At 46.8% G+C, this 17,158-nt stretch overlaps 1 protein-coding gene across 1 annotated transcript; it reads left to right on the top strand.

The window, feature by feature from the left end:
• Window positions 1-10,310: 10,310 nt before the first annotated feature.
• On the top strand, window positions 10,311-14,389 carry LOC115295989 (trem-like transcript 4 protein). Its single transcript, XM_029944368.1, has 5 exons — window positions 10,311-10,505; window positions 10,710-11,039; window positions 11,744-11,783; window positions 12,466-12,565; window positions 13,152-14,389. Exons 1-5 carry the CDS (start codon window positions 10,457-10,459, stop codon window positions 13,233-13,235), a joined length of 603 nt encoding a protein of 200 aa, XP_029800228.1. The 5' UTR covers window positions 10,311-10,456; the 3' UTR covers window positions 13,236-14,389.
• The last annotated feature ends 2,769 nt before the right edge of the window (window positions 14,390-17,158 follow it).

The raw sequence follows: 17,158 nt of genomic DNA, 5'->3' as shown, positions 1-17,158 counted from the left end.
CATATATGTATATATATAATTTTATGTCTATATATAGACATTGAATAGCAGTACAACAAACTTCTAAAGCGAAATAAAAAGTTATGTCATTTAGAGTAGAACTTTCTTTAAATTTTTTTTTAAATTTATTTTTTGAGAGAGAGAGAGAGAGAGACAGAGAGTTGGGTAGGGGAGGGGCAGAGAGAGAGAGAGAGGGAGAGAGAGAAGCCCAAGCAGGCTCCACACTGCCCACGCGGGGCTTGAACTCACAAACCGTGAGATCATGGCCTGAGCCGAAACCAAGAGTTGGATGCTTAACTGGCTGAGCCTCCCAGGTGCCCCTAGAGTAGAACTTTCTAATCATGGTCCGAATGCCAGAAACGCTCTAGGGAAAAATGCCAGGTCATCCAATATGCAAGTTAATACTTGAACATTATAAAAAGATATGGCAAAGATTTAAAGGCAAATCACAACCGTGAGTTAAGGTTTCCTTCCTAATTGGCAGATACAAGGTTACTTGAGCTCATATAAAAAAAAGTCTTTTAAATAATAAGAGAAAATGAATATTTCAATAGAAAAAAGGAGTGAGGTTATGAGCAGGTACTTTCCTACAGAAGACATTCAAATGAACGATGTTAAGGGAAATATATTCAAAGTGGATATTATTACAATAGGCACAAAACTATTCTTCTCCTCAGAGTGACAAAAGTTAAGAGAAATGATGATAAGCAGGGCCGGGGGAATTTTAGGGAAAAGACTACTGCATATTCTGCTGGGTAAACATATTGCTAGCACCTTTCTGAAAGACAGTGTGGGTGGATTAATCAAAATCCATTTTAAAAAAGAAATCCTCTTTGACTCAGCAGTTCTAAATCTAGGAATCGAAAACGGGCACAGTGGCTGTCACAGTCTTAGTTTGTTTTAAAGTTTCATCAAAAGAATGCACATAGGCATCTTCCAAACTTGTAGCTCCAAAAATTGTAGGTCATAAACCCATGTTGTGGCAGATCTCTGCCCCAACACTCTACTCCCCAATCCTTTTCTTCCTAGGGAGCACTTTGTTTTTTAATTGATTAATTAATTAAAGGTTTTATTTATTTTTGAGAGGGTGCAGGTGGGGGAGAGGCTGTGAGGGGGGACAGAGACTCAGTGCTGACAGCAGAGAGCCTGACGTGAGACTTGAACTCATGAACCACAAGATCATGACCTGAGCCAAAGTCGATGCTCAACTGACTAAGGCACTCAGCTGTCCCCTAGGGAGTCATTTTGAAGCATCTTTCATATTTATTGTGATCCTGATATTTCTCTATTGGAGAGGGGCAGGTGTTATCCACTAAACATGCCCCGTGGAAGATGGACGGACCCTCTCTTTCCTGTCACGCTCCTGCCTGGCCCTATTTCACCTTTATTCTCCCAGTAGTCAAATGGAGTTACCGATAGAATTAATTTTTAGATTTTATACTTCCTGACCAGGTACATATATTTTTCATAGCCCACTCATGTGGTCTATAATGATTACATACCCTTTGTGGTAAAGCCTTTTATTTTCTGTGAAGTTATCGATTACCTTATTTTAAAATTTATTTTATAGTCTAGGTACCATCCTTAATTCATCCCTAAACTCCACCCCTAAATGTAACTTTCGCCTTAGTATGTTCAAACATTCATCAGCTGCCTTTGCTCCGCTAGTGCCTCCCCATGTGGGGTCTTCCTGCCCCGATCCGGACTAGCTTCCCCCTAGCCTTGCAGCACCTCTGTGTCCCTGACATACACCTTGGCCCTCCCTCTCCTTGGGAACGTGCTTGGCTCCATTCAGTGTTGAAAGTGCACTCTCTCTCTCTCTCTCTCTCTCTCTCTCTCTCTGTCTCTTCCTTTCCCCCTTGGTTAACTCTTTCTTTGTTTGCTCCTCTGCGTTAGGGCGAACCATACAGCCTTTGAACCAAATCTAACTCACCACCTGAATTTGTAAATTAAATAAATGCAGGCCACCTCCTTCACCTCTGTGTTATCTGTGGAAACTTTCATGTTACAAAGGCGATTGAATAATTGCAGCAGAGCTCCAGTGACCCACAAGCACAGGATTTTTACTGGCTACGCGGCCCTGGACTGGAAAAGTTTGCTGACTTGAGAGATGGAAGAGGACAAAGAACGGAGAGGCTGCCAGCGTGTGATGGTGTCTCTGAAGGCGAGGCCAGAAGAATCAGAACATGAGCAATAATGTAGGTTTAAGGGAAGAAAGAATTTCTTAAGTGCCGGATGATAAATGTGATTCTCCGTTAAAAACTGTTGAAAGAGGTGTAAACTATCTTACAGCACCAGCCAGATTTTTAAAAATGTTTACATTTTTTTATGTTGAGAGAGAGAGAGAGAGAGAGAGAGAGAGAAAGAGGATGGGGGAGGGGCAGAGAGAGAGAGAAGAGGAGAGAGAATCCCAAGCAAAGCCTGATGTAGAACTTGATCTCACAAACCCTGAGATCATGACCGGAGCCAAAATCAAGAGTAGGACTCTTAACTGGCTGAGCCACCCAGACACCCCAGCACAGGCCAGATTTTGCTGGAAGTGACAAGTAACCTCAGTTCAGTGAGTTCACACACATACTGGTTTCCCTTGCTTCTGTGAAGCCCGAGTGACCGGACGTGACGGGAGGTGACCATCCAGGGCAGGAGTCCTCTGTGGGCGGGTTCAGCGTCTGAGGCGCATTGATTTGATGCTTCTCTGGTCATGACAGGAAAGAACATGCTGGAAAGCTGAGCTCTGGCTCTTAAGTGGTTCTGCAGAAGGGAGATGCATCACTTCCACACATTTCACTCGCCAGGCGGGTTGCCAAGGAGTTGAGAAACAGAAGGCTTTCATTTATCCAGAGGTAAAGGGAACCAAGGACTGGTCAGCAATAGTGATGTCTGTCACCTCTTCCTAAGAAAAATCCTGCACACTTCAGTGCTGGGAGGATGCGAAAGTTCCTTCCAAAGGCATGAAAAAGTTTTATAGCTTCCTGCTGCAACCCCAAGCGTCAGAAGTTCAGTGGAAAACCAGGGGAAGCACTGTCCCTCATGGCTTTCATGTCTCTCCTTGCTGTGTGGAGACAGCCAGACGGTGTTACACCTGACAGCAACCAACATCCTTGTTGGGAAAAATGATTGGAATATTGGCTTCGATTCACTTAGAGTTCATTTTTTAAAATGTTTATTTATTTTTGAGAAAGAGAGTGAGCAGGGGAGGTGCAGAGAGAAAGGACAGGATCCGAAGTAGGCTCTGTGTTGACAGCAGATAGGCCGATGTGGGGCTCGAACTCATGAACCACAAGATCAGCCACCCAGGTGCCCTTATGGATCTTTTTTTTTTTTAAAGGACCAACAAATGGTGGTGTTAAGGGGCACCTGGGTGGCTCAGTCGGTTGAGCTTCCTATTTTGGCTCAGGTCATGATCTTGCAGTTCGTGGATTTGAGCCCCGCATCGAGCTCACTGCTGACAATGCAGAGCCCACTTCGGATCATCTGTCCCTCTCTCTCTCTGCCCATCCACCACTCACATTCTCTCTGTCTCAAAAATAAATAAACAGGAACGCCTGGGGGGGCTCAGTCGGTTATGTGTCCAACTTCAGCTCAGGTCATGATCTCATGGTTTGTGAGTTCGAGCCCTGCATCGGGCTCTGTGCTGACCGCTCAGAGCCTGGAGCCTGCTTCGGGTTCTGTGTCTCCCTCTCTCTGCCCCTCCCCTGCTCATCTTCTGCCTCTCTCTCTCTCTAAAATAAATAAACATTAAAAAAAATTAAAAAATAAAATAAATGCTTCTATGTTCCCTTAGGAATGACAGACTGATTGAAAACACAAATATGAAAATATCAGAAAACATATGAATGAATGTAATTCTATAATCGCATAAAGTAAAAATGTAAAAGTTCTGATTGGATGACCTATTAGTTTCCTTGGGCCACTGTAACAGATCACCACAAACTGGGTTACTTCACAGAAATGGAGACCCCAAGTCCAGCATCGAGATGTTGTTAGGGCCACACTCTCTCCAGAGGTTCTAGGGAAGATCTTTCTTGTTTCTTTCAGCTGCCGGGGGCTGTCTGCATTCCTGGGCCTGCGGTCCCATCATTTCGAGCTCTGCCTCTGTTTTCAGATTGCTTTCTCCATTTGAGACTCTGTCTGACCCCTTCTGTCTTTCTCCTATAAGGAGGACCCACAAGAGAATCCAGAATAAAGGCCATTTTCAAGACTCTTAATTTAATCATACCCTTAATTTAATCACACCATAGATAAGGGCAATACTCATAGATTCGGGGCGAGAGGAAGTAAGTATATCTTTGAGGGCCATTCCTTCTGCCTTCCAGAAATGAGTTTTTTAAGACGAAAATATGAGTTATAATTAGGTCAGGATTTAAAATCACCAGCTGACAATTCAGTCTGGATGATACTTGTATGGGTGTTTAAAGATCCACCTACAAACCAGATAGTTGCTGATTTAGGGGTAAGACCCAAGATACTTTCAAAAGACGGATGGTGCTCATCACACCTGAGCTGCCACAAAAAAGCAAAAAGATGAAATGCTTCCTGGAAGGTTATAAGAAGATAAAGTTTAAATTCTTGTAAAAACTTGACCAAAATAAAAGGCCAAAATTAAATATATATATGTATGTATGTATGTGTGTATATATATATATATATATATATATATATATATATAGCAAATTAAGACACAAGTATATGGAAAGAATAATATATCATGACTAAATATCTTGTATTATGTGAATACGAATGTGTCTGGCGATCAAACTTAGATCAATGCTTGATTCTATTTCAGTAAATCAAAGGAGAAAACGATATGAAGATAGTGATCAATTGCAGAAAGGTATTTGGTAAAATTCAACATCCATTTTAGACAAATCTTTTACTATTCTATGAATAATAAATTGCTTTCTTAATAAAGAAATGACTTATTGAATTAATCAGCTAAAATCACACTAGTGAGGAGTCATGTTAAAGGTTAGCATCAAGATAAAAATGCTCAATGTCGAAAGTATTGTTTAACATGTTTCTGGAAATACCAGCAACTGTAATTCCATAGGAAAATAAAACGGAACATATAAACTTAAAATAACAGGGTCAACTGCCATTGCTGGCTGGTTGTGTAGTTATCTCCCTGAAAAACTCAAGGATATTAGCTGAAAATCCATATGAACACAAGGAAAAGAAAAACCAGAGCCAGGCAGTAGTTAAAGTGGTAAAAACCGATTTTATTTAGGAACTGTTGCAGTAGGAGAAAAGAGACCTCAGTATGGAACCGGGCTCAATCCTGAATACAGCATGGGCCGCTGGGGACTTACAGCCAGGGAGCGGGGGGTGGGGGGGGGTCAGTGCATGGGACATTTCTGAGAGGAAACACCAAGAGTAAGGGGCGGTTCAGGCTAAACCAACTTGACCTGACATGATTCTTTGCTGAGGACAGGCTGGGGTGACCAGACATCACCCAGTGGTGATGGAGGGGGAAGGACTCCATCTGATGTCAAAGATCTCCATGCAGGGTCTCCACCTGCAAGGTGGGCTGTGTGTCCTGGACCTGGGCCCTGGGGGACACAAAGCAATGTTGAGCTTTAGAAGGAGTGTAGAACATTGTGGAAAGAGCAGGATTCTTGCTAAAACTGGATTTTAAGGGGACGCTTGGGTGGCTCAACAGGTTAAGTGTCCCACTCTTTTTTTTTAAAATAATTTCTTTTTTAAAAAAATTCTTAATGTTTATTTTTGTGTGTGTGTGAGAGAGAGAGATACGGAATACAGGCAGGGGAGGGGCAGAGAGAAGGAGACACATAGAATCGGAAGCAGGCTCCAGGCTCTGGGCTGTCAGCACAGAGCCCAATGCAGAGCTCGAACTCACAAACCATGAGATCATGACCTGAGCTGAAGTCAGACGCTTAACTGACTGAGCCCCCCAGGTGCCTCACGTGTTCAACTCTTAATCTTGGCTCAGGTCATGATCTCATGGTTTGTGAGATCAAGCCCCACATCAGGCTCTGTGCTGATGGTGCAGAGCCTGCTTGGGATTCTCTCTCTCCCTCTCTCTCCCTCTAACCCTCTTTCCCACTCTATCTCTCTCTCAAAATAAATGAATAAACATTAAAACAAAATGAAACAAAACTGGATTTTACAAGGAAGTACACAGATGGGCCTAGGAGAAGGTTCAGGAGCCTAGTATTGGTCAAGCGAAGACTCTGTTTCAGTGTTTATTCATTCATTTACACATACATTCAACAAATATTTACCGCGAGCCTGCCACCCTCACGGGGAATAGATTGATACAGCTTGTACTCCTGCAGCCTCCAGTCAGAGAGGGGTGGTTAGCAGAAGAGAGGGAAGAAACTAATATACAAGTACGCGAAGAATAATAAAGTCACAGTAAGAGTCAGCACTATGCCGAAAGTCATAACATGGTCAATATTTCACTAAGCGTTTAAAATGAGTAATAATCTATTATGACGACAGAAACCATTTCAGACACAGAAACATTTGATAGAATTTGCCAGTGAGAGCCTTTGGGCCTCCAGCTTCAACAGAGGCTGAGGAATTAGTGATTTAGCAAGACAAAATTCCACAAATATTTAAGAGACACTACAAAATTTAAACTGTTTAAGAAAATAGACAACACATCCCAACTTATGATATAAGGCCAGAATTACCCTGATAAGAGAAAGGAATTAGAAGAAGGGAAAATGGCAGGCCCATATCCCTTATAACCACGCATATCCTGAGCAAAAAATTAGTACACTGCATTCAACAATATGTACGAAAGATAACAGTCCTGGGTCAGATGGTGTTTGTCCTTTGCCGCGGACTGGCGGGGTCCTGTGGCTGGTGAGGCCAGCGACAGCCGAGGGAATGCTGGCCCCTGGAGCCGGGACCACAGGGACCTCACACCTGGGGAAAAGGAAGAAGAAAGGAAGGGAAAGCCTGACCTGGTATGAAGCCAAACACGCCAGAAAGACGGGCCCTTATTCTGACTGTCCCAGACCGGATCCCAGACCTGTCTTAACGGTTTCACTGACAAGGAAGTTGTGTGCTTGCTCAGGTCAAAGTAAGGGCAAGTTCACTTTTTTAAATGACTGCTCAGGGTGTCTCACACACATGTTTTAAAACCATCCTCATGATGAGGGTGCCTGGGTGGCTCAGTCAGTGAAGGTCCGGCTTTGGCTCAGGGCATGAACTCATGGTTTGCGAGTTCGAGCCCTGAACTCACAGAGCTGGGCTCTGTGCTGACAGCAGCCTGGAGCCTGCTTTGGATTCTGTGTCTCCCTCTCTCTCTGCTCCTTCTCCACTCGTGCTCTGTCTCTCTCTCTCAAAAATAAATAAAACATAACAAAATTAAAAAAGAAACCATTATCATGGTCAAAATGGAAAAAAATAGAAAAATTCTCTAATTAAGGAAAACCCCTCAAAGAGCTTGTGTTTTCCTCTACCGTAGGATACTGTAAAACCCGGATACACGTGACATTTGAATCAGTGGTGCTAGAGTTTCATGGCTGTCTCAAATCTGTGCCAAACTGGAAAGTCGTAAGTACATGATATCTTGTGTTACCAAACCCACCAGACCCTTTTCAGTTTCTGGAATCCTTGCCCCCTCCTACCTAAAAGGTAACACGGGCCACCCACCAGACTCCCGTGATGGAGGGTCCTCACCTGCAAGTCCTGTACCTGTCACAGGATTAAAGCTGAGCTTTCCAGAGTGTGGAGGACGGATCACCCTGATCCTGCGTGTGTGCACGTGTGCGCATGCGTGTGTGCGCACGCACGTGCGTATGTGTTTGGGGGGTGGGAGTGGTAGCAGGGGTTGGGAAACAAGAAACTCAGACACTTAGCCCTGAGCATTCTCCTCGACTGCTAGAAACTTCTGTAGGGCCAGAGGGCCCCAGACAGGAAAACCCAGGGAAAAAGCAGCCAGGGAGAGAGAGGCTTACCAGAAGTTTACCAGAGCTATTGACCTTGTGGTCTCGATGGGACAGAAGGTGCAATATTCTTGTTTTACAGCCAGGGAAACTGAGTCCCGGTGCCCCTGCAGCCATGCTGGGAGGGAGGACGAAGCAGGTGGAATAGCTTTCCTTACCTCTCCTGCGACTGTTGTGGTCTGAGCTTCTCCCAGTTTCTTCTCGTGTCCTGAATCTTGGGTTTGGAGGAAGAAGGCAGGTTCTCTCTAGATGGTTAACAGAGTGGGAACCTGGGGTCGCCCAGGGCTATTTCCTCTACCAGGGCCACCGACAGCGCCATTCACTGACAGGGAGCCCTAGTCCCACACTTCCTGGCCACCTCCCAGAGCCCACTTCCCACACAGCCCTGCGGCTCCCCCTGGGAGAGCCAGCTGCACCTCTGAAGAGGCGACCTTTCTCAGGATTAGGGACCAGAGATTGATTGGGGCCCTGTCTCTGTAGTTTTCACCTCCGGGGATCCTACTGGGCTCTGGGCAGGCCAGGTCTGAAGGCCCAGATGCTGTGTACTGTCTGCACCCTTGGGGACTCAGACACTGAGGAGCCTCCAGTGCAGAGAAACGGTGAAGCCACCCTCCAAGTGCTCCCTGTCTGCTTCGGAGGGAGCATCTCTTTGTCACACAGCAAAGAGCAGATTAGAAGGGCTGAGGGCCACAGGAAGGGCAGTGTAAGAGGAAGGTGACCTTGGGACAGTGCAGGGAGGGGGGAAAGGGAAGACTCCCGGAGAATGTCATACGCGTAATGGCGCTCTCAGGCCAGCAGGGGGCAGGGCAATCCGTCCGTCTCCACCAAGCTCTCCAGCGACCATCTTGGCGCTGCGGGACAGCCCACCTCCCGCTATGCTCCCTGTCACGTGGGGAGGGGCGGGGTGAGGGGTGAGGAGGTGGGGTAGAGTAGGCGGCACCGGCTCACTGGGGAACCTTAAGGGAGTCACCAAGATGCCTTGTGCCTCAATTTCCCTATGGTGAAAGGGGGTAGTGACAGGTTCCCAAGGATTTTGTGGAAATTAAATGAGACCCGTGCTTCCCAGACTTGTCTGCACACTGAGATCACGTTGGGGAGCGTCACCAACACGGATGCCTGGGGTTTAGGTGCTTCGGTCTGCTGGTGGCTTGGGCCTTGACAGTTTGTTCAAGAGTCCCAGGTGGTTTTAAGGTGCAGACAAGTTTGGGAATTCCAGAGTTAAATCCTCTCACGACCAGGCTTTGTAAACTCGAAGTTTCCCCTTAAGTCCCTTTTCCTCTTACGTGAATTCCATAAAATTGAAATTCCATCCCCTCTCTCCTTGTACCTCCCGAGTATCGGTATGGAAATGGAAAACGCAGATTTCTGTCCCCATCTGCACTCCGGCTACTCAGACCTTTCCTCCTAGCACCTGGGCAAAGGTCCAAAGTGCGTTGATTAAAATCTGACCTGACAAACCTCCTGCACCAAGGGAGACAGTCAGGGTGCTTGAGTCCAGGGGAGAGTCGGGGGTCCGCCACCAGGGTGTTGCCACTGTTCCCCCACTGGGATCACGGTCAGAGGTGGGCGTCTGGGGTGCACCCAGCCCAGGTCCAGCTTAGATAAAATCTGTAGTAGCTCCAGCCCATTGGTTCAGGTTTATCTCCATCCTCGCAGTCACCGTTCACCATGGTGTAGAAGGGAAATGTACTTTGTAAAATGTACCTTGTATCTAGTATCATGTGGAGTCCTTATGATCGCCACAGGAACCTGCTCAACCTGCTCACCAAAGAGACCACTAAACGTGACATCGTGTGGGATTTGGCATTTGGGCGTTCAATACGGTGCCATAGTTCTTGGAGCTGATGTTAGGGGGGTGTGAGAGGGGGCAGTGACAGTCAGGGGAGTTGTGTTGGGGTTGGACCGCCTGGGGGCCTTTTACTACAGTTCCCAGTTGTTGTAATGGATGCAGTCTCATAGTGTGCATCTCCGGAGCTGTGGAGTCTGCCTATAGGTGTGCCTGTGTCGTTTCACCCAGGCACCCTCCAGGCCCGGAAGGGGCTCTCTGCTCTTCCTGGGGACCACAGGCACTTAATTAAGGGCCGGTATAGCCACTAAAGTCCCTACCTGCCTTCAGCCAGTTCATTCCTGGCGTGTCAAGGTGGATGGATAAAGCCAGGTGTTTGAAAGGATGAAGGAAAAGGAACAGAGATTGTAAGAAGCGGGACGGTCGCTTATTTACCTAGCTTCCCCGTAAGAGCTGAGCCGGGTGTGCTGTGGACAGGGGGAACTAAGGACAGCCACAGCACAAGGCTGAAGCAGGGACACCCCTCCCCCCCAGCGGCTGGAGGTTGCCCCAGGAAGCCCCCACCTTCTCATCGCCCACAGAACCTGCCCTGCCAGCCTCACACTTACCCAATCAAGACCTTTCCTTTCTCAATCTTGCACTCGATGTGCTGGGACATCTAGGCACAGTCAGGCCTGGCTCCTGGGTCTCTCTGTCCTCTAGCCGCCCTGCACCCCTCCCTCCAGACACCCTAGCACAGGGAGAGGGTGATATGACCCGGGAGGTCCTACCCCTGCTGCTGGTCCCACTGCTGGCCTCAGGTAAGGGTCAGGGGGGAGGCCATGGCCCCAGGGGGACAGGGTGAGGGAGAGAGGGAGGCTGGAGGTGAGGAGAGGTGCACAGTGCACTGTGGGATGGGAGGACCAGGTGCCCGTGGGGTGCTGGGGCTGGAGGGCCATCAGGGCTCATGCTCGGAGTGTGGCTGGGTCCCATTCCTTAGTCTCACCTGAGGACTTGTTTCCTAGGCTCCTGGGCTGAGTTAATGTGGGCCATACGGGACCAGGCATTCTCTGTGAAGTGCCCATATGACCCCCAGCAAGATGGGTATCAGAACAAAACCTGGTGTAAGGAAACGAGACCGGGTCATTGCTCGAGGTTAGTCACCAGCACCAGTCCCCAGGTAGTGGCCCAAAGCTCTCCACATTTCATCTGGGACAACCCTGCTGCTGGCTTCTTCATTGTCATCGTAACAGAGATCACAGAGAAGAGTTCAGGAGCCTACTGGTGTGGAATATACAGAGAGTCTATGCGAAGGATCTTTATTCTCAGAAATATCAGCCTGGTGGTGACTTCAAGTGAGCTCTTTGCAGAGAGGGAAGGGGCCTTCCTGGGCGGGTCTGGGGGAAATGAAGCCACTCACCTCCTTCCCTAGCTTCCCTCACCGGACCCTACCACCTCCCTTCCCCCTCCCATACTGACTATGAACAGTTAGGCCCCCAGTCCCCATATTCAGGCCATTGCCTCCATCCTTGGGTGTCCTATCCCAGCAAGTATAAGCTAATTTGGGGCTCACGAGGCATAGAGCCCCTGTCCACACGATGGCTCAGACCCGACCTCAGGCACCAACCCCCAGAGCTGGCCACCCTGTGTAGGCACAAGGTATCTGTGTGAGGTCCTGTGGCCTAGGTCTCTCCCAGGCTGGACATGGTGCTTGTTCAGGACCTGTGTTCAGACCTGAAGTGTCTTGAGACTCTGATGGTGAAATGGTCATGCCTTTGGGACAAGTGGCTTGTGCCTTCTCTACAGGAGGGCTCCTGACTCCCTGCTCTTGGTGGTTTGGGGGCCCAGTAATAGGCTTTTCTCTCAGCCCAGGCCTCCCTCACCCTCCTGCTTGTCTCTTTCTATCAGCTCTGGGAAGTTCTGGCCTGAGGGACCCCGAGGGCTGTCTCTGGTCCATCCCCCTCTTCCTCTCAGGCTTTGGGGGCTGACCCCTCTTCCTCTGGGGACTCTGGGCTGCTGCTGCCTTCCCTGTTGTCATCAATCACACTTGCTTTTCTAGTGACAAGCAGTTCAACCTTCATCAGTGGCTCTGAGGACTGGTAGGTCTGGGGTCCCACGTGAAGGGAGGGGACTGGGAAGCTGGAGACTGGTATGGGTTCTGTTTCAGGAGACCAGGGGGACCTAGGAGTATGAAAGGGGCCCCAAGGTCTCAGCTCAGAGGTGGGCTAGGTTGGGTGAAGGAGTGACTCTAAACTTCCCCCATGATGGAGCAGAAATAGGTACCTATCAGAATGCAACATCTTCTATTAGTGCTGATTCACAAGCAGGAGGAATGAGCCCTGTCCAGAGTCACTCAGCTACTTCAGGGCCAAAGCAGAACTAAGATCCAGGCATTTTGACTCCTGGCCCAGTGCTCCTTTGGGGCTTAGAGATTCTCCATGGGTACTTCTGGGTGCCTGTTATAGATCTGGGTGCTCTCTCCCTCTGCTTTTCCTTTGGGACCTGTGGCCTTCTTCCTATCCGTTGGAGATGTGGTGCGCCCTGATAGTGTCACCCAGGGAAACGAGAACTTTGAACATTGCTTGGTTCCTGGCTAACGCCTCCCTCCACCCAAGGTTCCTGGGTTCTCAGGATTCTGTTCCAGGCAGTCCCTCTGGCTCACCCTAGTGGGTTTAGGGTGGGTCTGGTCCATCAGCAGGCTGCAGCCCCTTATGCTGATTCAGGGGCCACTCTCCCCGGCCGGCCTGGATCCTCCCCTCCTCCTTCTCCCTCCTCCCACAGCCCGCCTGACAGCACTTTCGTGGTGCTGTTGTGTGGACTCCTCGTGATCAAAATCCTGGCTTTGACAGCCCTCCTCCTGTTCCTGACCTACAGAGCCCAGGTGAGTGGGGCCAGTGGGGCAGGCGAAAGCCTCTCTCCTAGGAGAGATGTGCTACAGGACAGAAGTCACCAGGAGTCACACAGGTGGCATTGTAGCAATTGTAACTTAACACCAATTTAAAATTTTCTTTTGCCTCATCTCTCTCTGTGCACTTGCTTGGTTGTTATAAGTCACCATCTTCTTTGACATTCAAACTCACGCCCTTGGGGTCAGGTCTACCACAGCAGCTGGGTTGCCCAGTTTTGAGGCTGGTGTGAGGCATCATCCCCCAACCACATCAATGTACCAGACACATGCACACACGCACACGCACAGGTATCATCCCCTCCATCAGAGACCAGATCTCCACACCCTGAAGTCCCTTCTAAGGGTCCTCCCAACCTTTGAACCCTTAGCTCACTCTCTAGACCCCCCCTACCCCACCACTATCCAGAGGGGAAAGTGTGGGCAGGGAGAAGAAGAGGAGGGCCTGGTGACAAGGGGAGACTTTAGGAACGGACAGGGGATGGGGCCGGAAGCAGGGCAGATGAAGGAGGCGTGGAATAAACAGTGAGTACGTTTCCCAACCCCCTTCCCTGCTTCTCAGGTCTCCGTCGGCATTATGGGAGGTGCAGTAGTGGCAGCGCCCAGCCCCACCAAGACCCCAGGGCCCTTGGGCACTCCCCACTGAGTCTACAGGCCCTCCACCTCCTTCTGATCCTCCACGACCACTGAGACCTAGGGCCCCCAAGAAAAAGCCATTCCTGTGTTTCTGGAAGACACCTCCCAGGACCTGAATCTACCACTGTAGAGTCTACCACCTTTCACCCCAGAGCTGAGGACCCCACGGTGCCTTCTCCAGCACCATGTCCACAAAGCAGGAACCCACCACCTGTGAGACTCTCCCTGTGCATCCAGTGGACCAAACCCAACTGGTAGGCACCCTCCCCCTAGCCTGCGCCTCGCCCTCCACTCTCAGGTTACCTGTTTCTCTGCCAGCTCATGGTTCAGTTGGTATCCTGGTCACCGATGCCACTGCAGTCAACTTCGGTTCCTTATTTCTCCCGATATGGGAAAGATCCTTCGTTCACACCATAGACAAATGTAATATTTGCTATTTCCGAAAAGGACACAAATTTTAAAAGTATATGACCCTGAGTGAAAAACATTTCCATCTTATATGTCGGATAAAAGGGTCAACAGCTTTAGTGTCTAAACATCTTTCTCTTAAATAATTAAGAATCAGGCAAACGTTTCCATTTCAAAAAGGGCCACGGCTACAAACAAGTCATTCATTACACAATAAGGAACAAATAATATGTATGAACATGTGTCCAAAATGGCTGATAATCAAAGAAATGAGAAATGAAGCAAGACCCCATGCTTTGCCTATCAGTTCAAAGAAGATTAAAATAAGTGATCATCACATCCCGGGCTGGAGATGTGTGGGGAAAAGAGAGTTCTCGTGAATTGTTGGAAGGACATAATTGATAGCTTCTTTCTGGAGGGGCAGTGTGGTGATGAAGCAAAAGGCAGACCGAGTAGTTCATTCATCCATTCCACCGGCCACGGACATTTGGGTTCTTTCACATTTGGGGCTGTTGTGAACAAAGCTGCTATGAACACTCAAAGAAAAAAAGGCCGAAAAAGGAAAACAAAAGAAAGAGGCGCCTGGCTGGTGAAGAAACAGTTTTAAACACTCTTCTAAGTACTGTGACATGTGTCATGATGGCTGGTGTTTAAAAAGGAAAATAATGGTATGTCCCCTAGATATCAACTTTAAAAAGTATGCCAACTATTCTTGAGTGAAAGAGGCAAATAAAAAAAATGAAAAGGCGAATCATTGCACAAGACCTCAGCTCTGCTGTGTGACTCTGCGCCGGCTGCCAGTCCTCTGAAGCACATCCTCTCTGTTTATTCTGGTATTTACCTCTCTACTTGTGGAAGAGAAGAAGCAAAGCTTATACTGTTGTCTTCTCATTTTTCAGGTTTTGATATTATCTACTAATCTATTTATTTTGAGAGGGAGGGGCCTGGAGTGCATGCATTGGGAGGGGCAGAGAGAGGTGAGAGAGAACCCTGGGCAGGCTCTGCACTGTCAGCGCTTCAACCCAGGAGCGGTGAGATCATGCCCCGAGCTGAAGTTGACGCTCAACAGACTGAGCCACCCAGGTGCCCCTTCAGGGTAATTTTTTATTATACCCCACTTGCCTTGTTTTGGTTTGTTTTATTTTCTGCATATTAGCCATGAATTTATTTCTAAACTCTCTATCAGAAGGTGTAAAGGGAGTTTCAAACACATGAAGTCATCCATTGGGTCGTCCCTTGGAGATGCCCCTGACGGGCAGGTGTCCTCTCGCTGGCTTCCCTGTAAGCCTGACGCACAACCGTCTGCTTTCTCCTCGCCATCTTGGGCACCCCCTTGGCTTCCAGCTGGTGCTGGACCTGCTGTCTCCTGAATTTCCCATCTTTCTCTTTCGGAGTGTATTCTTTTTATTGGAACATTCCTTCCAACATCTTCCCTTACTCTTCAGAAGCCTGATGCCATTTATATTTCCAATCCATTGATGATGAGTTCTGTTCTTTTTCTCTTGCTCTTGGGGCTTTTAGGATTGTCTTCTTTCCTCACTCTTCCCCCCGTGCTTTGATATTCCATGCTGATGTGTATTGATGTGGACTTTTTTTTTTTGCTGCCATTTATTATGCTGAGTGCCCAGTGAGCATCTTCAATCTGGAAAATCAATCCTTAATTTGGAGGTGCATTTTCTTTATTTCTTTTATAACCTTTTTTCTATTTTCTGTTTTTGTCTCTCCTTCTATGAAATTTCTATTATACAAATGTTAGGCTTTATGGATATATCCTCAAGTCTCTCATTTTTTCCTTTCCCTTTTCATTGTTTTGTTTACAATTTTATTGAGGTTGACATTTTTAATTACAATTCTACATGCAGTGAAACGTACAGATCTGAAATGTTTAGGTTGATGAGTTTTGGCAAATGCACAGCACCTGCTCACGTATCAATATATAGAACAGATTCATCATTGCTTCACTGCCAGAGGCAGCGTCTACTCTGAATTCTTCCACGTAGATTACCTTTGTCTCTTCTAGAACTTCTTAGAAGCACAATAATAGAGTCCGTGCTCTTTTGTGTGGCATTTGCGCTCACCACAGTGTTTCGGAGGTTCGTCTCTGTTGCTGCATGCATTCCTTTCTAAGTCATTTTCCACTGTATGAATATACCTCATTTGTGCATTTCTTTAGCTGTTGACATTTGAGGGACTTGGCTATTATGTATGAATCACGTTGCTATGATCTTCTCCAACAAGTCTTTGTGTGGGCTTACGTTGTAACAGTTTCCCAGGGCTGCCAGAATGAAATGCCACAGACTGAGTGGCTTATATGACAAAAATTTATTTTCTCGCAGTTCTGGAAGCTGGGAGTCTGAGGTCAAGGTGTGAACAGGACTGGTGTCCTGTGGACTTGCTCCTTGCTTGGTAGGTGGTGGTCTTCTTCCTGGGTCTTCATGGGTTGTTCCTCTGTACCTGTCTCTGTCCTCCTCTCTTCTCATAAGGATACCAGTTTGGTTAGATTTTGGTCCACCCTGATCTTCTGACCTCAACTTACTTACCTCTTTAAACACCCTAACTCTATATATAGTCACACTCTGAAGTACAAGGGGTCAGAACTTAAACATATGAATCTGAGGGAGATTCAGTTCAGCTCATAACTTGCATTTTCCCTCTTTTTGGTTAAATACATAGACATGGAGTTTCTGGATTATAGAGCAAGGGTATGTTTAACTTTATGAGAAATTGCCAGGCAAATTTCCAAGTAATTGCACTTTTATACTCTCTCACCCCACAACCTAACAATGTATGAGAGTTTTTGTTTCCTTTACATCCTTGTCAACTTTTGGTATTGACAGATTTTAAATTTTGGCTATTCTAGCAGATGCAAAGAGAAATCTCACTGTAGTTTGACTTTGCATTTCCCTGATGAGTAGTAATGATGAACATTTTTCCTGTGCTCACCAGCCACTACCATAGCCTCTCTTAGAAAGTTCCTGTTGCAGTTTTTGCCCATTTTTTATTGGATCATTTTTCTTTCTAGTATTGGCTTCTAGGAATCCTTTAGATATTCTGGATATAAATCTTTTCTTCAATCTTCGATTTGCACATATTTTATCTTGGTCTGTGGATGGCCTATTCATTTTCTTAATAGTGTCTCTGGAGGAACAAACAATTTAAATTTTGATAAAGTCCAATTTCTTGCTTTAATGTTTTCTAAGTCCTGACTAAGAATCTTTGTCCTAAATGTTATAACAGCATTTTTGAATATTTTTCTTCCAGAAGCTTTATAGCTTTAGGTTTTATGTTTAGATCTAAAGTCAAAGTCTAGTTAATTTTTCTGTATTGATGTTCATTTATTTCCATTTGGATATCCAGTTGTTTTCCTCCTCCAATGAGTTACTTTGACTCCTTTATAAAAATCAATGAAATATATAAAATAGACATGCTTCTGAAATCTTAATTCTGTTCCATAGATCTATTTATGTTTTAGCTAATATGATACTCTTTTAATTAATATTGCTTTATAGTAAGTCTTAGAATGAG

This window comes from Suricata suricatta, chromosome 7, assembly GCF_006229205.1.
Source record: "Suricata suricatta isolate VVHF042 chromosome 7, meerkat_22Aug2017_6uvM2_HiC, whole genome shotgun sequence".
Taxonomy (NCBI): Eukaryota; Metazoa; Chordata; class Mammalia; order Carnivora; family Herpestidae; genus Suricata; species Suricata suricatta.
This window is presented reverse-complemented; position numbering and strand designations above follow the sequence as displayed.

Coding starts and splice junctions, on each gene's coding strand:
- LOC115295989 (XM_029944368.1), top strand. CDS start 10,457: ATGACCCGGGAGGTCCTACCCCTGCTGCTGGTCCCACTGCTGGCCTCA. Junction 11,040..11,743: donor CAGCCTGGTGGTGACTTCAA/GTGAGCTCTTTG, acceptor TTGCTTTTCTAG/TGACAAGCAGTTCAACCTTC. Junction 11,784..12,465: donor ATCAGTGGCTCTGAGGACTG/GTAGGTCTGGGG, acceptor CTCCTCCCACAG/CCCGCCTGACAGCACTTTCG.